Genomic DNA, 22969 nt, shown 5'->3' with positions numbered 1-22969 from the left:
TATTTTGTGAGAGTTTTACATACAATCTTTTCACTGTAAATCCAAAATTGTTTTATGAGGGACAGAAGTGTAATAGAAGTGAAAACGAAAGACCAATAATTATTATTGTTTAAAAAAATCAGGTTAGGAAATGCACAGAGATCTATAATAATAGGCCTATTTTGATATATGTATGACCAGTGGGCCCGCTCTGTCAAGGACTTCCCTCAGGTCATCAACATGAAGGTAGAATAATCACACACAGTACCAGCCAAAAGTTTGGACACACTTACTCATTCCAGGGTTTTTCTTTATTTTGACTATATTCTACATTGTAGAATAATAGTGAAGGCGTCAACTAGGAAATAACATGTGGAATCATGTAGAAAGCAAAAAAGTGTTAAACAAATCAAAATCTATTTTATATTGGAGATTCTTCAAAGTAGCCACCCTTTGCCTTGATGACAGCTTTGTACCCTCTTGGCATTCTCTCAACCAGCATCATGAGGTAGTCGCCTGGAATGTGTTTCAATTAACAGGTGTGCATTGTTAAAAGTTCATTTGTGGAATTTCTATCCTTCTCAATGTGTTTGGGGCAATCAGTTGTGTTGTGACAAGGTAAGGGTGGTATACAGAAGATAGCAAGTCCAAGTCCATATTATGGCAAGAACAGCTCAAATAAGCAAAGAGAAATGACAGTCCATCATTACCTTTAAGACATGAAGGTCAGTCAATATGGAAATGTCAAGAACTTTGAAAGTTTCTTCAAGTGCAGTTACAAAAACCATCAAGCACTATGATGAAACTGGCTCTCATGAGGACCACCACAGGAAAGGGACCCCGTTACCTCTGCTGCAGAGGATAAGTTCATTAGAGTTAACTGCACCTCAGAAATTGCAGCTGAAATAAATGTTTCACACAGTTCAAGTAACAGACACATCTCAACATCAACTGGTCAGAGGAGAATGAGTGAATGAGGCCTTCATGGTCGAATTGCTGCAAAGAAACCAATACTTAAGGACACTAATAAGAAGAAGAGACTTGCTTGGGCCAAGAAACACAACCAATGGACATTAGACCAGTGGAAATCTGTCCTTTGGTCTGATGAGTCCAAATGTGAGATTTTTGGTTGAACGGATTACCTCCGCATGTGTACTTCCCACTGTGAAGCATGGAGGAGGTGGTGTGGGTGTGCTTTCCCTGTCTGATTTGATTTAGAATTCAACGCACACTTAACCAGCATGGCTACCACAGCATTCTGCAGCGATAAACACTGTCCCATCTGGTTTGCACTTAGGGGGACTAACATTTTTCAACAGGACAATGACCCAACAAACCTCCAGGCTGTGTAAGGGCTATTTGACCAATAAGGAGAGTGATGGAGTGCTGCATCAGATGACCTGGCCTCCACAATCACCCAAACTCAACTCAATGGAGATGAGTTGGACTGCAGAGTGACGGAAAAGCAGCCAACAAGTGCTCAGCATATGTTGGAAGACTGTTGGAAAAGCATTCCAGGTGAAGCTGGTTGAGAGAATGCCAAGAGTGCAAAGCTGTAATCAAGCCAAAGGGTGGCTACTTTTAAATATATTTTGATTTGTTTAACACTTTTTTGGTTACTACATGATTCCATATGTGTTCTTTCATAGTTGTGATGTCTTCACTAGTATTCTACAATGTAGAAAATAGTACCAATAAAGGAAACCCTTTAATGAGTAGGTGTGTCCAAACTTTTGATAATGTACATCTCATATAACTAAACTTTTTATTCAATATGCACTACATGACCAAAAGTATGTGGATACCTGCTCGTCGAACATCTCATTGCAAAATCATGGGCATTAATATGGAGTTGCCCTTTGCTGCTATAACAGCTTCCACTCTTCTGGGAAGGCTTTCCTCTAGATGTTGGAACATTGCTGTTGGGTCAAGGGCGTTACTGAGGTCGGGTACTAATGTTGGGCAATTAGGCATAGCTCGCAGTTGGCGTTCCAATTCATCCCAATGGTGTTCTAAGGGGTTGAGGTCAGCTCTCTGTGCAGGCCAGTCAAGTTCTTCCACACCTATCTTGACAAACCATTTCTGTATGAGCCTCGGTTTGTGCACTGGAGTATTGTCGTGCTGAAACAGGAAAGGGACTTAAGTTGGATGCACAGAATTGTCTAGAATATCATTGTATGCTGCAGTGTTAAGATTTCCCTTCACTGGAACTAAGTTTCCTAGCCCAAACCATGAAAAACAGCCCCAGGCCATTATTGCTGCACCAAACTTTACAGTTGGCACTATTCATTGGGGCTTTCTGCTGGCATCTGCCAACCCCAGATTTGTCAGAGGGACTGTCAGTAAAGTGTGATTCATTACTCCGGAGAACGAGTTTACACTGCTCCAGAGTCCAATGATGGAGAGCTTTACACTACTCCAGCCAACGATTAGCATTGCACATGGTGATCTTAGGCTTGTGTGCAGCTGCTCAGCCATTGAAACACATTTCATGAACAGTTTTTCTGCTGGAGTTGCTTCCAGAGGCAGTTTGGAACTCGGTTGTGAGTGTTGCAACCCAGAACAGATGATTTTCACGCACTACACGCTTCAGCACTCGGTGGTCCCGTAGACGTTTCCACTTCACAATAACAGCACTTGACCGGGGCAGCTCTAGCAGGGAAGAAATTGGACAAAATTACTTGTTGGAAAGGTGGCGTCTCTATGAGGCGCTACATTGAAAGATCCTGAGCTCTTCTGTAAGGCCATTCTGCTGCCGATGTTTGTCTATGGAGATTTTATACGCCAATTTTATACACCTGTCAGCAACAGGTATGTGTGAAATAGCCGAATCCACTGATTGAAAGGGTGTCCACATACTTTTGTATATATAGTGTATTTTAGTACTGTTGCAATTTTGTGTGTTGCAGGGACTCATTGTAATATTTTGTCTACCAGTGTGTCATTCGGTGTATTACCAATGATAGACATCTTATATACATTTTACAGAACAAATTGCCAAATATCTGGTAAGTTATGTGTCAAATGTACAGTTTTCATTGGTTTACAATTGTGGTGACAATAATACATTGGTTTGCTTGCAGCCAACGGGGAGGCTGTGATGTGCGTAAATTGATGACTTTGAGCATTCATATTCCTGCTGGTCTTTGAATGTGCTGTTGCTCATGCCAGATACCAATAATATTTGTAGATATTTGCGTTTATTCTCAATACTTTCCTGCGACAGACCCGCTTGCTTTGGAGTCGTCGACGCCTCAACAGTTAACGGGATGCCGGAGCAGTGACAAATGGTCGGCTCAGGCTCCCCATGAATTCGCTTCTCAGGTGAAAGCACGACAGAAGACCGTTCAGCCGCAGTTGGCCTTCTGCTGGGGTGAAGGTGACTCGCTTCGCCGCTGAGGAGAGAGATGCAGAGAAGAAACTGCGAGCCGTCCACTACTTGCTGTCGTCCTGCAAGCTGAACATACGAATATTATAGATAGGCTGGCCGTGGGATTTTATCAGTGACTGTGTATGCATGTGTTCTGCACCGAACGGGCGCATTAACCGCCCCAGATCCGCAGCGAACATTTTCCAGCTCGGCAAACCACCGCAGAGGGACCCCGAGCGCCGGGAGAGCACCGAGAGCGCGCGGAAAGCCCAGCGGGCCGTAGGCGACTGTAGGATGGTGAGATATGATCTATCGTGCATTATTTGTAAAAGCAATGGAGTCATTTCTGCCGTACTAGTATAAGAGCAGACACTATCCTATATATATTTTACCCACAACAAATTAAAATGCGCAACGCTAGATATTCTAAATGTAATTATCCAGAGACATTTTCCTACCAAGCTACATTTATCTGCCAACTAAGTCCTAGATGGGAGTCCAGGAGCCATAGAGAAATTCATTTAAGAATGTCCTTGAATGGTTTCTTAACGCTTTAAGGTGCGATAGACTAAATAATGTATGTTGCACTCAGAAGGGCATGCCACAAGGATAGCTACTACAATATTACACCAATGTGCCACAATTAGTAGTGTGTATATATCTATGTATATATGTGTGTGTCTTTATAGTACAATAGTGTTATTAAAGTTTAGGCCTATATTGGGCCCTTGAAAACCTATGGAGCTATGCATTGACTTGCTGAAAGGGGTTATGTGTACATGTTGCTTCTCAGACTGTCCAAGAATTCAACACTCTTGTGGCGCTGTACCGAGAACAGGTCATCTCTATTGGGGAGATTTCTGCCGATTGTCCCTCTTTACGGGGCGTGTTGCACCGTACCAGGACCAAAGGATGCGCTATGGCCCAAGCTGCCCATCAGAACCTCACCGTGATATCTGGGTCTGGGTAAGGAATCTGCGTCCACGATATACGGATAGGCTACAATTTAATGAATATGATATGTTGACATCTTCAGTCATCACTGGAGCTGTCCACGGTGCTAGTGTGTCAATCCAAGCCCTGCTATTCGACATGATAATTCAATTCAATAGCAGGTTTGGGTTCAATTCAATTTCAATTCAGAAAGTAAACCAAATTCCAATTCCACGTTTTACTAAAACCAATTAAAGAGAATTGATATTGGAAATTCAGTGTAGACTACTTCCTGAATTGACTGGAATTCAAATTAAATGTACCCCAAGCCTGTACAGTGGGCTACTTGGAATCTATGATACAGTCACTGGATGTGATAGGTTGATGTCTTCAATTGCCGCTGGAGCTGTCCTTGTTGCTAAGTGTAATCTACTCATAAATTATCTGCTCTTCCTTAGCCATTAAAGACCCCTCACACCTCCAGTCTCTTTAGAGCAAGGATGGGCAATTAGCGCCTGCGGTCCCGCTTAAGTGGGCCCATGGATCAACAAAATGTTACTTAGGGCCTTATCAACTGCATGTGTGGGTGGGTATGGATGTGGATATGCAGACCCCTAAGCCACTGTGACCCCCCATGATGAGTTCAGATTTTTTTGTGGTCCTCACCAAAGTTGCCCACCCCTGCTTTAGAGCCAGGGGGTTTCACGAAGGGCTAGAATAGGAGCCAGTGATAAGATTTGAAACTGTCCATTCTCCTACTGTATGTGTTGTAGGCCAGAGGATGGGGAGATCCACCCAGAGATATGCCGGCTCTTCATCCAGCTGCAGTGCTGCCTGGAGATGTTCATCACGGAGATGCTCAAATCCATGTGCCTATTGGGGGTACTGCAGCTCCACAGGAAAGGTGAAATATCAATCTCAACCAGCAGATGGCATAATAGTAGCTACAATATTTTTTATTTATTTTTTATTTCACCTTTATTTAACCAGGTAGGCTAGTTGAGAACAAGTTCTCATTTGCAACTACGACCTGGCCAAGATAAAGCAAAGCAGCGTGACACAGACAACAACACAGAGTTACACATGGAGTAAACAATAAACAAGCCAATAACACAATAAACAAGTCAATGACACAGTAGAAAAAATAATGTCTATATACAGTGTGTGCAAAAGGCATGAGGAGGTAGGCAATAAATAGGCCATAGGAGCGAATAGTTATAATTTAGCAGATTAACACTGGAGTGATAAATGAGCAGATGATTATGTGCAGGTAGAGATACTGGGCGGCAGGGTAGTCAAGTGGTTAGAGCGTTGGACTAGTAACCGAAAGGTTGCAAAAAAGTATCAAACTTCAGCGATTTTTGCAATTCGTTCCAGTCACTGGCAGCAGAGAACTGGAAGGAAAGGCGGCCAAATGAGGTGTTGGCTTTGGGGATGATCAGTGAGATATACCTGCTGGAACGTGCTACGGGTGGGTGTTGTTATCATGACCAGTGAACTTAGATAAGGCGGAGCTTTACCTAGCATAGACTTATAGATGACCTGGAGCCAGTGGGTCTGGCAACGAATATGTAGCGAGGGCCAGCCGACTAAAGCATACAGGTTACAGTGGTGGGTGGTATAAGGTGATTTGGTAACAAAACGGATGGCACTGTGATAGACTGCATCCAGTTTGCTGAGTAGAGTGTTGGAAGCTATTTTTTTAGATGACATCGTCGAAGTCGAGGATCGGTAGGATAGTCAGTTTTACTAGGTTAAGTTTGGCGGCGTGAGTGAAGGAGGCTTTGTTGCGAAATAGAAAGCCAATTCTAGATTGGATTTTTGATTGGAGATGTTTAATATGAGTCTGGAAGGAGAGTTTACAGTCTAGCCAGACACCTAGGTATTTATAGTTGTCCACATATTCTAGGTCGGAACCGTCTAGGGTGGTGATGCTAGTCGGGCGGGCGGGTGCGAGCAGCGAACGGTTGAAAAGCATGCATTTGGTTTTTACTAGCGTTTAAGAGCAGTTGGAGGCCACGGAAGGAGTGTTGTATGGCATTGAAATATGCCATACAATATGAAATACATGGCATCACAGGTTACCCAGTATTATATGTTGATCATATCCCAGGAAAGGATTCATACCCGGAGCCCAGGCTGGACTTCAAGATGGATGAGAGTTCTGATGTACCCATCCTGGAGGAGCGCTCCTCCTCACCTGTGGACTACCAACACGAGTCCTGGCTGGTGTGCACCGATATTGAAAACATAGAGAGGTATAGTGTAATGCAATATGCTTACACACTCATGGTCTCTCATGGTCAACAGAAATCCCAGGCCACAGAGTACTGTTTAAGCCATACATGAATAGGATTATCAACAGCTTGGACATTACAAGTTATAGTAGACATTCATGTTTCAGTTTGTGTGTAGGCTTCCTCTGTGACCATGTAGAGGTGGTAAATGGATTTACCCATGATTCACCCTGTCTCCCCAGGGACATGCGAGAGATGAGAAACCTACTCAGCAAACTTAGGGAGACCATGCCTTTACCACTAAAAAACCAAGGTAAGTAGCATTTGTACTGTAAGAGTGTGTTAAATCATGAAAGATACACAAGATGGAAGGCACTGCACTGTACTCAGGTTCCTCTGTCTGTGTTGTCTAGATGACAGCAGTCTTCTGAATCTCACTCAATACCCACTAGTCAGGCAGAGGAAGAGGCGCTTCTCTGGGTTCTGCTGCCTGGTGTCTGGCTGAGTCAGTCGGGTCCTGCAGGCAGCAGCAAGGGCAGCACACCAACCCTACACAACACCTTACATGTTATTACTGCCATTTGGGGAAGGAACTTTCTGATCAGTCTGTCTTTATTTTGTAATATGATTATATGTAGAAAAAGCTATTCAAATATAATGTTACAAACATGCATATTTTGCTATTATATTATTCAAGCTGTCTCTCTTTGTAGAAAAGGAGGACCCTTAGGTCTATAGACGAGCACAAACAGATGTGCCAAACTGATGCCATGAGAGATGCATTATGTTGGTAGACAGCTTTGCCTAATCTTTGCCTTCAGACATCTTCCTCAGAATGTCATTATATTTCTTCACTGTGCGATGCTTCTTTTGCAGTCTTCCATGAAAAGGAAATCTGTCTCCAACTTACTTTTTCCATCACAAGGGCTTTGCAATGCTCCATATCAAAAACACTTCTCATTTCATGTAAATACAGTATATAAATGGTGGTAAATGTTTTGTATGAAACTTTCTTTGAATAATGTAACTATAGATTATCTAAAGATTGAATGTCTACATCGTTTGCTTTGATTTATTTAGATGTCTTGGCCGAAAGTGTACAGCATGAATATTGCTATTTGTACTGTAGTTGATGTATAGATGTTGTGCTATAGATTGTTGTACGGCTGACAGTATGTATAGGCCATTTTATAATGTGAATAAACTTTTTGTATTTAAATAATCCTTTTTGTCTGGTTTATAGAGAGGCTCTGATCTGTTGTTTCCTGTTGGTTTCAGAGCCCACACATGATGTCCGCTTAAAGTATACTTCACATGAAGGAGACAAATGAACCTATTCGTTATAGTTGTGGGTACTTGCAAAGCTATAAACTTCCTCAATCACAACATGAAACTATTTCATATTTTATCAGTGTGACAGGAACTCAGTGTTCCACCCATGACCCCTCTTTCCACACTCAAGGGAGTGTCAGGGGTCAGAGTTGTAGAGACAACTTACAGCTGGTGAATGTTACTGGAATCTGGAATTTCCAGACACTTCTTCCAGTAAGGGGATAGGATGGAAGGTTGCGAAAGGAGGGTTTGGAACACTTGGGGACTTTGAACTTTGTGTTGTCATGGCTTACAGGCTGACTACACCGCTCACATTGCGTGCGCAAGTGTTGCAAAAATAAATGTAGAAATCTATGTTATTCAATTATTGTACCCACACTGCCTGCGCGCACCAACGAGCGTCTGCGTTGCCAAGGGCTAAAATAGAAGTCAGTTCTATTTGTGATGCAGATAGCTCTGCAAGTCCTGCCTCTCCCATCTCCTCATTGGTAAATAGAAGTAGGTACCCACGTGCCATCTCATTGGTTATACCCACGTGGGTGACTGAAAGACGAACAAGGTCGGTGGCGGTAATGCACCTAATTTCTGAAAGTTGCCAATATAAAGTCCAGAGAAAATATAGCCTGGAAGGAGGAGAGATGACTAGAAATGATTCGGTTGACCGTTTTATGTGTGGATTAATTGTCGGAGTAGAGGACCTTGTGCATTTCAGGTAAAATAACAACTCAATGTTTATATCCCAGGACAAATTAGCTAGCAATAGCAAGCTATCTAAATAGGACAAATTAGCTAGCAAGTGCAAGCTAGCTAGCTAAATTGCCATAATTGTTAAATGCTTTTCGACCTGTCCCTAAATTAATGTAATTGGTTCAGAGTTTGTTTTGATATTTTAATCTGCGTGTTGTGATCACGTTTGGTGTGGGGGGACAAAATAAATGTATGCACGATGGCGCATGATGGCACACGCGCACAGCCGGTTTGGGTTCCGTGTTAGTCTTCAGTCTTTTTTTGTCTTATGGTTTGTGGCTGATGCAGGAAGTGGGTGTCTTCTTTGACAGACAAGTTAAATAACCAATCATTTGTGAGGGATATATGAAGTCATACCCATAGACATACATTGCCGTTCAAAAGTTTGGGGTCACTTAGAAATGCCCTTGTTGTTGAAAGAAAAGCACATTTTTTGTCCATTAAAATAACATCAAATTGGTCAGAAATACAGTGTAGTTATGTTATATATGTTGTAGAAAGAGGAGTGGGAAGCCCGAGTGCACAACTTAGCAAGAGGACAAGTACATTAGAGTGTCTAGGTTGAAAAACAGACGCCTCACAAGTCCTCAACCGGCAGCTTCATTAAATAGTACCAGCAAAACACCAGTCTAAACGTCAACAGTGAAGATGTGACTCCGGGATGCTGGACTTCCAGGAAAAGTTGCAAAGAAAAAGCCATATTTCAGACTGGCCAATAAAAATAAAAGATTATGATGGGCAAAAGAACACAGACACTGGACAGAGGATCTAGAAGGCCAGCATCTCGGCGTGATAAAATATCTGCATTAAAAAGCACAAAGCAGTTATAAAGAATATAATATATTCAAGAAGTACAAAGATGAGATCAAGATTATGGTTCAGTGGCCTGCAACTTAAAAAATATTGTTTTAGGATGGAATGTCTGCTCATCCCGGAGCTTTGGGGGTACTATTTAATGATGCTGCCAGTTCAGTCTGTTTCTTAAACTAGACAGTCTAATGTACTTGTCCTCTTGCTCAGTTGTGCATCGGGGCCTTCCTCTCCTCTTTCTATTCTGGTTCGAGACAGTTTGCTCTGTTCTGTGAAGGGAGTGGTACACAGCGCTGTACAAGATCTTCAGTTTCTTGACAATTTTTGTCATGCAATAGCCTTAATTTCTCAGAACAAAAATATACTGACGAATTTCAGAAGAAAGGCCTTTGTTTCTGGCCATTTTGAGCCTGTAAATACTGACGCTCCAGATACTCAACTAGTCTAAAGAAGGACCGTTTTATTGCTTCTTTAATCAGAAAAACAGTTTTAAGCTGTGCTGACATAATTGCAAAGGGTTTTCTAATGATCCATTAGCCTTTTAAAATGATAAACTTGGATCAGCTAACACAACGTGCCATTGGAACACAGGAGTGATGGTTGCTGTTAATGGATTCTGTACGACGATGTTGATATTCCTGCCATTTCCAGCTACAACAGTCATTTACAACGTTAATGTATTTCTGATCGATTTTATGTTATTTTAATGGACAAAAAATATGCTTTTCTTTCAAAAACAAGGACATTTCTAAGTGACCCCAAACTTTTAACTGTAGTGTGTTTCCCTTTCCAGTGAATCACAGGGATCTGGGCCTGGTCGGGTGTCCGTAGTATATACATTGTGTATTACTCATTGAAGAAGAACTCCTCATCCAATTTGAGGTGAGTAATCCCAGTTCTGATGTCCAGAAGCTCTTTTCGGGTCATAAGAGACTGTAGCAGCAACATTATGTACAAAACAAGTTACAAACAACGCGAAAAAAAAAAAAAAAATAACATGGTTGGTTAAGAGCCGACGGCAGCCCTACCCTCCGGCGCCATCATTCCAACTGGAATTCCATTCCAATATACACTTAGTATTACTTTCTTGGCTACAGTATACAGTGGGGAGAACAAGTATTTGAAACACTGCCGATTTTGCAGGTTTTCCTACTTACAAAGCATGTAGAGGTCTGTCATTTTTTTATCATAGGTACACTTCAACTGTGAGAGACGGAATCTAAAACAAAAATCCAGAAAATCACATTGTATGATTTTTAAGTAATTAATATGCATTTTATTGCATGACATAAGTATTTGATACATCAGAAAAGCAGAAGTTAATATTTGGTACAGAAACCTTTGTTTGCAATTACAGAGATCATACGTTTCCTGTAGTTCTTGACCAGGTTTGCACACACTGCAGCAGGGATTTTGACACACACCTCCATACAGACCTTCTCCAGATCCTTCAGGTTTCGGGGCTGTCGCTGGGCAATACGGACGTTCAGCTCCCTCCAAAGATTTTCTGTTGGGTTCAGGTCTGGAGACTAGCTAGGCCACTCCAGGACCTTGAGATGCTTCTTACGGAGCCACTCCTTAGTTGCCCTGGCTGTTTGTTTCGGGTCGTTGTCATGCTGGAAGACCCAGCCACGACCCATCTTCAATGCTCTTATTGAGGGAAGGAGGTTGTTGGCCAAGATCTCGCGATACATGGTCCCATCCATCCTCCCATCAATACGGTGCAGTCGTCCTGTCCCCTTTGCAAAAAATCATCCCCACAGAATGATGTGACCGAGGGTGATTGACCGTCATCTTGAACTTCTTCCATTTTCTAATAATTGTGCCAACAGTTGTTGCCTTCTCACCAAGCTGCTTGACTATTGTCCTGTAGCCCATCCCAGCCTTGTGCAGGTCTAAAATTGTATCCCTGATGTCCTTATACAGCTCTCTGGTCTTGGCCATTGTGGAGAGGTTGGAGTCTGTTTTATTGAGTGTGTATACAGGTGTCTTTTATACATGTAATGAGTTCAAACAGGTGCAGTTAACACACAGGTAATGAGTGGAAAACAGGAGAGCTTCTTAAAGAAAAACTAGCAGGTTTGTGAGAGACGGAATTCTTACTGGTGGGTAGGTGATCAAGATAAAATTGCAATAAAATGCAAATGAATTACTTAAAAATCATACAATGTGATTTTCTGGATTTTTGTTTTAGATTCTGTCTCTCACAGTTGAAGTGTACCTATGATATAAAATGACAGACCTCTACATGCGTTGTAAGTAGGAAAACCTGCAAAATCGGCAATGTTTCAAATACTTGTTCTCCCCACTGTACATATCCCCCTGGCATATTACATCATTTATGCAGCAGCATACAAGACATTTCTGGACTCACCTTTTTGTGCTGTGCTCACTTGAACAGGAAGGTGGCGCGTGGCATTCCTTTGTGGGCAAATTTTGTCTTCAAACTTTGTCATCAAAGTCTGTCTTTCTCTGGATTTATGGTGCTTTCAAAACAACTAGGAATTCTGAAAAAAACAGGGTCGAATCATGATGACGTCAGTGATCTTCAGGTCGTATGTTATGCTGGTGAATGAGGACCCAAAAGCAACTTAACGAAAACAGAGTCTTTATTCCAGTATTTTGACAAAAGTAATAATCCTGGATATTATCAAGGAGAAAACAAAACAGGAAAACTGAAATCCACTCGTCAGTAGCGAGGACTGACTGGAGACTCGACCATAGACTGCAGGTTGCTTCGGGAAGGCACCGACCGTAGCAGACTAAGACACCTGCTCACACGCAGCATCTGAAGAAGGTAAAACACGACAGGGCGAGACAAGGACACAGAACAGCGAACATCATACAAGGATCCGACAAGGACAGAAGCGGAAAACAGAGGGAGAAATAGTGGCTCTAATCAGAGGGCAAAATAGGGGACAGGTGTGAAAAGAGTAAATGAGGTAGTTAGGAGAATGAGGAACAGCTGGGAGCAGGAACGGAACGATAGGGAGAGAGAGCGAGAGAGGGAGAGAGGGAGAGAGGAAGGGGAAGAGAGGGATAGAAAGAGGGAAAGAACCTAATAAGACCAGCAGAGGGAAACGAATAGAAGGGAAGCACAGAGACAAGACATGATAACCAATGACAAAACATGACATCGTAGTTCTAGAAAGAGGCTCAAGTTCCTGATTGACAATTCCGAGTTGGGTGACCGTTTAAAACTTATTTTCCCAGTTGTAGCTAGTTTTTTCCTGGGTTGTCTTGAACTCACTGAAGTCAGACTTCCTAGTTCTGAGTTAACAGTTGTTTTGATTGCGGCAGAAATCATGCTGGATTTACAGCATGACCAAAGCTGAATGTTTATCATTTTAAAATATTAAAAGAGAACCTTAAAACGATAATTGGGATAACACACCCACTCCACTGAATTGCAGTTAGCCACTGATTCCTTCCAAACCACATTGTTGAATTTGAGATTTCCAACTTGTTGTGTAATGTTTATGTCCAATGTCCGATGAGCACCGATACGTTTTATCTGTAATTTCTCATCATTATTTCTCTTCATATGACAAGGATTAAATAGGATTTACCAGTAGATTGTTGACTTGATTTATAATGACTGCTAGCTAATATTTTGAAAGTATGATGTTGACATGATCAATCCAATTAAAGATACTGTAGATATAACGGGATTTGACATAATTTTATCTGTTGCCAATGACCTTGAGCCTTCTTGGATGGGCACTTCTAATGTAACTCTATGGCAGCACCCAAGGGGCTTGAATGTTCGAGCTCTACACTTAGATTTGGCAGTGACGTAGTGTCCCCATGAGTGACAGAGCACTAAGCCAATCAAGGCACAACTAGTGAACATTATCAACCCCTACGCTTCGTATTTTCCACTGCTGCCCCACCACCACAGAAAGCATTGAGCTAGGCTGAAACTCCTGCATTTTGGAGCTGCCTTACTCAATAAAGCAAAAAAGAAAGCATGTTGGTATAGAGGCTTTCTTAACTCAATTATTTTAAAGTAGTGCAAGGTGGGCTACTCTGTGGGACTCGACTGCACTGACAAAGGCATGACACCGTCAGGGCGGGGCTTCTAAAGCTGTTGCAGAGTCTAACCTGGGAGCCTTCACATCCTGATAACCTGCACTGCAAAATAGGTGGAGACTGTCTCAAAAGGGCTTTGAAGAAACATTAGAGGATGTTGGTGTCCTTTTTAAGTCATCATATAGTTTATCGACAATTAAGTGAAGATCACATGATTGACAATAGGATTCAATTACATAATGACATAATTATGTTTTTTTTTGTTCTGTCTGTGTGTCTGTCCCAATAAGTTGTTTGTTTCTAACACTCAATGTGGGGGTGGAGAGAGGCATGATAGTTCCAAATGTATTTGCGTGGCATGAGAGACTTATGTGAGTACTTTCATTTATCAATCTTCATTAAGTCATGAATAATGTAATATTAATGGGTTGTTAAGTGCCTTTTAATGTTAGCTCTACTTGGATTGATCTATGGTTTCCATATCTGTGTGTGCTCCACCTTTGTGTGTGTTGTGTGTATTGCAGCCTATACAAAAACGAGTTTATGCGTCTTCAATGTTGAAGTTGGCAGTGGTATGATGATGTCCTATTGTGGTTTCCACCTGGGTTGTTGCCATGGTGACCAGCTCTTCTCCATGAATGGGGGTCCATGTGACAAGGATGTGGTCAGCCTGGACTGGGCCAAGTTCAGTGCCACCATGTCTGACAAGAGCTCAGTCCAGGAGCCCTGCAACTCTGACATCTGTTACGAGTGTAAGAGCTGCACCGGCAACTCTGACTGGCCGCACATTCCCTCTATGAGTCAGATAGCACTTGACCATGTTCAGCTGAAATAACCTTATCTGAAAATAGTTAACTAACTAGTTAAGATGCAATACAATTAATTATTTGTCAAAGATAAATTTCAACATAGCAAAATCATTCCATGTACATGTTGCTCTTACCCTTTGACTTTGTGCACCCAGAGTCCAAACAATGTCTGTGTAAAGTTCCCCCGGACTGTTCTGAGGGAGAACACATGTTCTGTGTGAAGCTGCTGAAGAACCAGAGCAAGAGGAGTATGGCCCTGTGCTCCATGTCTGCCATCAAGTGTAGAACGATGGTGTTTGAGATTCTCAATGAAGGCCTGTGTGAATAGTCCACATAATCAGGTCCTGCTGTACCCATCCTCTTCCCATATTCTATCACTCTCTCCTTGTCCATAATACCATAGAGCACACACTACATATAACTGTAAAGACTAACATTCAGAAGGAGCACGTTTTGTCCCGTTTCAGTTGTAGCTTGGTTCAACTTAATTTGCTAAAATTTAGATTGTTGTTAACTTGTTGTTAAAAAATGTCACTTAATGCAATCAACTCTATTGTGTCACAACGTAGCGTTTATTTGAAATTAACAAAAATGTAACTTTTTTTGTCTAATGATCTAATATTTACAACTTGCAACAATCCCAGTCATCTTCCAGACATTTTCCAGACGTTGACATAACGTGCATTTCCGGTACTGAATGAAAGGTTATAATACATCGTATACAGACGTCAAAAATACGTACTATCCAGACATTGAAATCAGGTGCATTTTAGGTGCTGAATGAAAGATAAAATACATATTTTACAGACATTGAAATGTTTTTCGTTCATTGATTCTATGGCCAAATTTCAACCAATAAAGGAAGTCAAAAGCTTAGTGGCATAGTTCTCTCCATTACCATGTAGAGTAGAAAATGGATAGCTCTACCTTGATGCACACTTTATTAGAATATAAGGGACTACTCTCTTATAAGTAAAAAAACAACAACATTACAATTATGGGTTAAGAATCATGTTTTAAAGTGCAGAACAGGCCTTGATGCTGACCACATCAAACTGCTCCCCCTGGCACCTCCGAGCCCCCACCTCACATGCTGACATTGTCACAGCAACAGCACTGTCTGGTAGTTTGACACAGAGCTGGACAGAGGTGTCAAAGCACTCCTCCTGGCAGGAAGTGAGCCCCTGATCCGACCAATCACAATCACTGTCCTTCACCAGCTTGAAGCTCCGCCCCAGACACTGCAGAGCTCCAAGTTGACACACGCCCAATTTACTTGTTCTGCCTGTGTGGAGGGTGGCACATAACTGCAGGGAAGGCCTTTAAAGAGAAGAATTATCAGATTAAAATATCTTGTTTATTTCCAGGGTTGTATATACTTAGTTGTATTACCCTGTCAAAAGTCAAGAAATGTGAAAAGACTGCAATTAAAATACTCACTGGCATTGGTATGGAAGCTTACACACACACTGACTCTTTCCTGGTGTTTCCCATAGTTTGCAGTTCAAGCCAAGTGGAGGGGTGGGGCCCTTTGGCACTGGCACACAGAATAAACACATCAAAATTAATATTTAATGGAATGGGATGCCTCCTCATTTAATTTCAGAGCAAAGATGGTAAGAATTTGCTTTCTAGAGTCCCATGTAGCAGTTGAATCTCTGGATCTCTTACCTTCTCTGCACCTTATGCTGTCTGGGGATGGAGACCACTGCAGACTGGAGCTGCAGACGATCTCTGCCATGCCCTCTCTCATCATCCCCACAGGACAGGACAGGGACACACTGTCCCCAATTTGATAGATCACTTTCCAAGGAGTGCCTGTGACATCATTCTCAAGGGACGGAACATCACATGTTGCTCCTAGAATAGAGTTTGAGCAAAGACAGTACAGTATGAAGATAGGCTAAAACTGCTTCTCCAATAGAAATCCCCAATCAAACTTGTTGGCAATGTCATGGCGACGTTGGCTAGCTAAGCTCATGCATAGAAGCTGTACATGTGCAGTCTCCCAAATCAACGGCACGCAAATGAAAACGGGTCAGCTTGTCACTTTTGCGATGTCAGAGTAATAACATGTTCAACTACTTAAGACCTTGTCTCAAATCTAGGTTGTGTCTTTACATTTTGAGAAAATTAACATCTAAAGATGAATTGTTCAATTCTCTCATTGACTTTTCAAACCCCAAACTCCAGCCTGGTCTGCTTCGCAAGCGTTCCCGGGAAGTCTTGTGATGTTGCGCCTCTGGGTTTAGTAACTCTGTGGTTTGACGTCAGTGTTTTAAAAAGTTAACCCTTTGAGTACCTACTCTTGCACTCCAATGGTCCTCTGGTCCAGCTGTTGTTGTCAGTGCACTCAGCCACAGTTTCTCCAGTGATGTAGTGGCCCTCTATGCAGGAGTACTCAATCTTACTGCCTACAAGGTATACATCTCTGGGGCTCTAGATGCAAATACACATTGATGCTTTTTCACAACATACAGTAGACAAATTCACACACACACTTCCTTGAAGGTTATTGAATTCTGCAATAGATAACAGGAATGGAAAGGTGACCATTACCAGGACAAAGCCATTCCTCAGGGCTGGCGGGGCTCTACATGCCTTCGGTGGACTTATAGAGAGAACAAAACACTGAGGCTCCATCATCCTGCAGACAAACACACAGTCAACCCCCATACTCTGAAGCAGATGTGGCAACTGTTATAGTCTACTGAGGTTATTGTAACTGTAGCTACTGTGCTAAGGTGTGCTGTTGTTCACAGCGTATTTGGTGAGAGGTTAAGTTTCCTCACTGTAAATGTTGTAGGTCTGACTCTTCACAGGAAGTATGTTCTGTGGGCAGCCCCACACAATGGAGGCCCCCTCGCCTGGGAGCAGGGTTAGTGCAGGTCCTAGACCTTGACAGTTTACTTTGAGAACAAGATCCCCATGACGACCAGCAGCTCCAGCTCCCATGGATCACCCCTTATAAAAGACAAAGCTAAAATATCACATTTATAAGTCTATCATTATGGATAAATGTACAACAACATCATACATTGATCTTAAATCTTGCTGGCTCAGTGTCAGAGGCAAGGGGCCTGTATGAACAATACAGTGTCAGTGGACAAGTCATTACAGGAAGTGAGCAATTTATGGTTGTTTTACCTGGCTGCTCCCCTATAACAGTGCCACTTTCACAGGCAGGGCCCGAGGTACCAGGCCTGCAGACACATTTACACTCTGTGCCAGTCAGCAGGGGCTGCCCGTTGTTGTGGCAGGGCCGGCAGTGGCAGGGATGCTCCTCTGCCAGGTACTCCTCTGTAGCTCTCTTCAGATGGAGCTTCCTCAGCCCGGCACACTGCACCTCCTTCACCAGCTCATACAGAGGCCGCAGCTACAATATGGATGGACTTGATACAGTATAACATGACGGCATCCCAAAAAATATGATAGAAATTGACTAAAAAGTTTATAGTTATATGAGATATATGTGATTATTCTACCTTCATGTTGATGACCTGAGGGAAGTCCTTGACAGAGCGGGCCCACTGGTCATACATTTGTCCATTGGCCTCAGGGTTCTCCAGGTCCAGGACACTCAGGCCAGCTATGAAGGATGGGTCTCCACCGATTACATTGGTCTTAATAGGCAGCTTGTTGTTGTTATACTCTGCAGACAGGATCATGGTTGACAGAGGTGATTACATACAGTACAATGCATCTGTTATTGTCACTTCAGACCTATTCAATTCAGTACCTTTCTATTCTTAACAATTCAGACTAGTTGATATTTTCTAATACTGTGTTGTTTTTGATTCATTGTAGCACTCGTGGTGCATACCGTGTATATATGGTTTACTAAGGGTGACATAGAAACTTGTAGACCTACCTTTAGAGGTCTTGAGAGAGTCCACCAGTTTTTCACATGTAGTTTTGACCTTTTTCCTGAACAAGCGGCGCTTCTTCTTCGTAACACACCGTTGGTACTCTGTATCTGTTGTGCCTTCAATCAGAGAAAGAGGAAATCAAAAAGAATGTAATGTATTCAATGCAATTAATACCATATTTAACAGTTATGTGTCTCTATCTGGTGAGAAAGGGGTCCTACTCACTGGTCTCTTTGAGGGCCTCGTTGTCAAACTCCAGCAGGGCCTGGTACTGGCCCCCCAGGGCCCCCTCTGACAAGTAGTGGGTGCCATAGGTCTGCAGGAGGGAGCGGTAGGCTGGGTAACTGTACGTGGTTGGGAGGGAGGACAGTGTCTTCCAGAAGCCCTCAGCCAGAGTGACGTACTGGGGCACGGTGTTCTGGAACTGGGCTAGCTCCACCTGATTCTTTATGATCAGCAGCCTGTGAGACTGGCAGAAGAGAGGGACACGCATATAAGACCTAACCATCATACTTTACATACTCGCGCAGGGCTATATTGTCATCAACCAGCTATAATCTCAGTGAGTCACCTTGTCTTTGTTGAGCTCTGTGTGAAAAGTGCGCCGATCATGTCCCCATAAGGCATTGTCCTGGATGTGCTTCATGTAGGACCAGGAGCTCTCATAGGCCTCATCGCTGAAGTCATTCTCAACCACCACCTAGGAAGAGATCTCACAGATTGTAGTTGTATTACTTCACCAGTAAGTTACTACCTGTTACTAAACCAAACCTGCAGTCCCATATAGTATAGTATGGCTCACCTGGAAGGTGTACCTGAGGATACTCTGAGGCAATCTGTAGAAAGTCTTGTGGTCTCCACTGAAAACCTTCCTGCACTGCCCTCCGAAGCTTAGTGTGTTAATGACACCAGACCTGAACTTCCCTGTCAGCACATCATACCTACAGGGGACAATACAAACCTTAACTCGGATACCTATCTGCACATCTTCAACACTGGATTATCGCATCAGCATGTTGAGAAATGCAGTATAGCCAATGCAAAGTGACCATTAAGAAAAACACAAGCAAAACTCATCACATCAAATCTGCAAGATGTGTTGTACTATACATGTCATATGATGTTAGTGGTAGAGGGGGGCCTGCCTACCCTTTGCCAGTGTGGTCAGAGTTGGGAGGAGTTTTGTCCAGGTCACAGACATAGTGGCTATTGTCAGCATCACAGTGTCTCTCGTCTGTCCCGCCCTCCTCACAGTCCTGGTCTCCGTTACATACCAGAGAGAGGCTCACACACTGTCCTAAGATACACATACAGTACATATGTTGTTGTTGTTTATGAATCATATATGCACATACATACACATCGGTCGCCTGTATGAGATGAAAATACACATACTAAACAATACACTAATTCAGTACAAAGTGCACAAATAGACAGAAATTACTTATTTTTACTGGTTTCATGTGGATTTCAAAAAGTACCTGCAGAACAGCGGAACCTTTCTCCACAGCCTGTGCCCAAGGGACATCCTTTCTTGGGGACACACTCTTGACTCTGAGAAGCCTCCCCAGAGCATGGACTGCCCTGATACTGGGCAAACTCCTCAACAGTCCGTGTGCGGACCTATAAATATTCAGAAAACATCAATATTAATACATGCAAGTTTAAAAAAAATACATTCCTTTCTTGAAGTCCATGCAATTAAGTGTGTGTGTGTGTGTTTGTGATTGACTGTGTGTACCTGTGTTTTTGTGCAGCCATCGCATTCAGACCATTCCCCATAAAGTCCCCATCTGCAGTTCACAGGGTGCTCACAGCTAAGTGGACGGATGGAAACAATCATGTTCAGCTTTTACGTAGAATGGTAAATGTCAACCATGAATGTCACATTCAGGTTCTCAGTACATACCGAATGTGAGGGAGAAGGGAGAGTAACAGAGTCAGACAGGACAGAGTTACATCCAAGTTCAGCTAGGAGAAATAATGACATTCACAAGGTCAGATTGAGTTTATAGTAATCATCATTCATGTTGAGCGGATCAGTGAGAACTCCTTACCTTCATAATGCACACCACAGAGACAGACAGGTCTTTTCCTCTGGCCCAGCACAGTGAGCCCAGCTCATATAGCCAGTGAAGAGAGAGCTTACTCAACAGCACCCAGAATTCAGGACATTCCACACTGGAGAAACACTCATGTTCTTTCCCCCAGCCAGACAACAATAAGAACCCATTTCCCCCTCCCTTGCTTGATGCGTAATTAATGGGGGCCTTGTAGCCCTGTGCCAGCAACAAACCTAATCAGTATATTTATATCCATTTTGCCATGGGCTTTTATTCCTTTCTAGCAAAAGTATTGGTGGTGTCAAGGTTTTTGTGAATGGTATTAGGTAATACTGCATGTACAATCATGAAATAAATGTGCTTTTCTTCAAACAGCACCTGAACTTTGTTTCTGAGTTGGGAGGGAGTTGTGCAATCATTGTTTTTCCAGGATGAGTCTCTCTGCTCCACACAACTGGTGCAGAGGTCACAAGCCTGTATTTACCCAAGTTAGTAGAGCCAAATTCTATGAGTTTTTCTACTCCAGTTGCTCCCAAGCAAATGTGTATGTAATGCATGACTGACTGTATGATATCAACCAGACACAATACAGCAGCTGACATACTGACATACATCATCCCATACTGAACAAAAACAATTGTATGTTTTAAAAAAAAAAAAAGATAATTACCAATTTAACAACATGTCAATTTACACCTATAAGATCTGATCACAGTCAGACCACAGTGTGTATTTTAATCATGTACACGTGTCTAAAAATGTACAGGACAAAGGAAACATGTTAAAACCAGGTATAAGTAAGGGTTTAAGTAACACAGCAACATGGATGGTGCTGAACACTTATCCCACAGGACTCCAGTACAAGAAAGTATGAAAATGTATGCACTCCTTACTGTAAGTCTGGATAACAGCGTCTGCTAAATGACTAACATGAGAAATAGAAATATGAATAAAATTAGTTTTTACAATATGCACAGTGTAATCACACATTTAGTCCACCAAGTAATTTTGAAAGTTTAAGCTAAAAAAAGTGCAGCTCGGTCCAATAAACCCACATATCAGACATGGCATTGCTGTAGGCCTATTCTGAAGCTAGCCTACTGAGATGATTGAAGGCAGAAATTGCTGTTGTATTGCAGCAGAAGGACATGCTGTAGATGAGCATCAGACATCCTGTTTCGCTGAGAGGTAAACAGGTTTCCACCATAGCTGAAAAGGCACTCAACTGGGGCACTGGAGGGCAGTGTAGTATTGCACTTCAAAAAACAGTTCCGAACTACGGGGGAACGATTTCAAAGAGTCCAAAGACTTGTCTTTTTCTTGTATTTTTTTCTTTTATTATTGTTAACCCATCCACCCTCTTCAGAGGACACATATCTTGTTTGTTTTTACAGCTTTTCTGCTACATATACATTTTACATTGACATTTCACATAGACATTTTTGTACACATTTTGCATAGTCGCATTATACGGGCCTGCAAAGTGATGTGTAATTCCTATTGGAATCAAAGCAGACTTTTTTAATCACCCACAACCTGCATTCAGAACGACTGCCAGGGTAGGAAAGACCATCTCCTTAACAGATGCAATAACTCCATCACGTTGGACTAGTTTAGAAAACTGTATGTTATTTATCTTTGTGTAGCATCAAATGTATCAACCAATCAATGTGATATTACAGCAAAACAAGCAATTCTGGGAATCTACCTGCAATAAGGCATGCTGGGAAATATTCTATATGGTTCTATGTAGAACCTTTCTTGCCTTCCAAAGAATCATCAACGAACCTTTTCTTCTAAAATGTGTTATTTGGATGTTAAAACCCTTTGCCTTACAAAGTACCCTTGTCTACCAACATGGGTTATTCTGATCCAATCGGTTCTTGGTAGAACCCTGTCCATCCACAAAGAACCGTTTTGGAACCCTTTTTTCTAAGTGTAAATAGTACATTTGACCTTTCAGCTTCCAGACAACCTAATAATGACAAATGGTTTGATGAAGAATGCAAAAACCTAAGAAAGAAATTGAGAAACTTATCCAAGCAAAAACAGAGACCAAGAAAACCTGTGTCTATGCCTTCAGCGTGTCAGAAATCAACTCAATGGGATTGAAGAAAATTGGAACACACTAAACGAACAACTATACAAAGAGTTATCTATCCAAAATGGAGGTGGATGGATAAACCATTTCTATAACAAAGAACAAAGAACAAACAGCATAAACATAGACATGATCAATTACAAATCTTAGAATCAGACAATAAGAACCCACTGGATTCTCCACTTACCTTGAATGAACTACATGACAAAATACAAACTCTCCAACTTACAAAAGGCCTGTGGTGTAGATGGAATCCTAAATTAAATGATAAAATACAGTGCCTTTAGAAAGTATTCACACCCCTTGACTTTTTCCACATTTTGTTGTTACAGACAGAATTTTAAATTGATTGAATTGAGATTTTTGTGTCACTGACATACACATATTAAACCCCATATTGTCAAAGTGGAATTATGTTTTTAGACATTAAAAAAAACATAAAAAAACAATGAAGAGCTGAAATGTCTTGAGTCAATACATATTCAACACCTTTGTTATGGTAAGCCTACATAAGTTCAGGAGTGAAAATGGGGTTAACAAGTCAAATAATAAGTTGCATAGAATCACTCTGTGTGCAATAATAGTGTTTAACGTGATTAATTACCTGACGAAGCTATGACAACGGTTTTTATTCATGTCTGAACTGCAGGCTATGTAATTTTGGTGCTTAAATGTGTAAATAACTAT

The 22969-nt window shown here is 42.0% G+C and overlaps 2 protein-coding genes across 4 annotated transcripts; one reads left to right on the top strand and one right to left on the bottom strand.

Moving 5' to 3' along the window:
- Nucleotides 1-1595: 1595 nt before the first annotated feature.
- Nucleotides 1596-7729, top strand: LOC124047887 (regulator of G-protein signaling 7-binding protein B-like). Of its 3 annotated transcripts, XM_046368212.1 has the most exons (7): nucleotides 1596-2987; nucleotides 3206-3646; nucleotides 4143-4315; nucleotides 5056-5186; nucleotides 6396-6540; nucleotides 6762-6832; nucleotides 6933-7729. In XM_046368212.1, the coding sequence occupies exons 2-7, from the start codon at nucleotides 3497-3499 to the stop codon at nucleotides 7022-7024; spliced, it is 762 nt and encodes a 253-aa protein (XP_046224168.1). In that variant the 5' UTR covers nucleotides 1596-2987; nucleotides 3206-3496; the 3' UTR covers nucleotides 7025-7729. The 3 variants fall into 3 exon arrangements, with proteins under 3 accessions (XP_046224168.1, XP_046224169.1, XP_046224167.1); XM_046368213.1 differs by having other exon boundaries at nucleotides 1596-3646; nucleotides 4188-4315; XM_046368211.1 differs by having other exon boundaries at nucleotides 1596-3646.
- A 7071-nt stretch (nucleotides 7730-14800) lies between these two features.
- Nucleotides 14801-20509, bottom strand: c7b (complement component 7b). The gene is made up of 17 exons (XM_046368210.1): nucleotides 20176-20509; nucleotides 20028-20089; nucleotides 19860-19935; nucleotides 19600-19741; nucleotides 19268-19415; nucleotides 18921-19059; nucleotides 18690-18818; nucleotides 18344-18587; nucleotides 18121-18234; nucleotides 17735-17901; nucleotides 17397-17625; nucleotides 17042-17213; nucleotides 16809-16896; nucleotides 16556-16688; nucleotides 15921-16109; nucleotides 15690-15786; nucleotides 14801-15569 (listed from the first exon to the last, which is right to left on the bottom strand). The coding sequence occupies exons 1-17, from the start codon at nucleotides 20179-20181 to the stop codon at nucleotides 15266-15268; spliced, it is 2439 nt and encodes an 812-aa protein (XP_046224166.1). The 5' UTR covers nucleotides 20182-20509; the 3' UTR covers nucleotides 14801-15265.
- Between the last annotated feature and the right edge of the window lie 2460 nt (nucleotides 20510-22969).

Source organism: Oncorhynchus gorbuscha, linkage group LG11, assembly GCF_021184085.1.
Source record: "Oncorhynchus gorbuscha isolate QuinsamMale2020 ecotype Even-year linkage group LG11, OgorEven_v1.0, whole genome shotgun sequence".
NCBI lineage: Eukaryota > Metazoa > Chordata > Actinopteri > Salmoniformes > Salmonidae > Oncorhynchus > Oncorhynchus gorbuscha.
The sequence above is the reverse complement of the archived record's forward strand: the minus strand, read 5'-3'. Positions and strand labels throughout refer to the sequence as shown.

Bases quoted from the DNA above. Each gene is read 5' to 3' on its own strand.
- c7b (XM_046368210.1), bottom strand. The intron at 17,626-17,734 runs GTAGAATAATCA...TCCATATTGTAG, and splicing joins CTCAGGTCATCAACATGAAG to CTGCGGCCTCTGTATGAGCT. The intron at 16,110-16,555 runs GTAGGTACTCAA...ACTCTATTCTAG, and splicing joins AGGACCATTGGAGTGCAAGA to GAGCAACATGTGATGTTCCG.
- LOC124047887 (XM_046368212.1), top strand. From the start codon at position 3,497: ATGTGTTCTGCACCGAACGGGCGCATTAACCGCCCCAGATCCGCAGCG. The intron at 4,316-5,055 runs GTAAGGAATCTG...TATGTGTTGTAG, and splicing joins ACCGTGATATCTGGGTCTGG to GCCAGAGGATGGGGAGATCC. The intron at 5,187-6,395 runs GTGAAATATCAA...ATCATATCCCAG, and splicing joins ACTGCAGCTCCACAGGAAAG to GAAAGGATTCATACCCGGAG.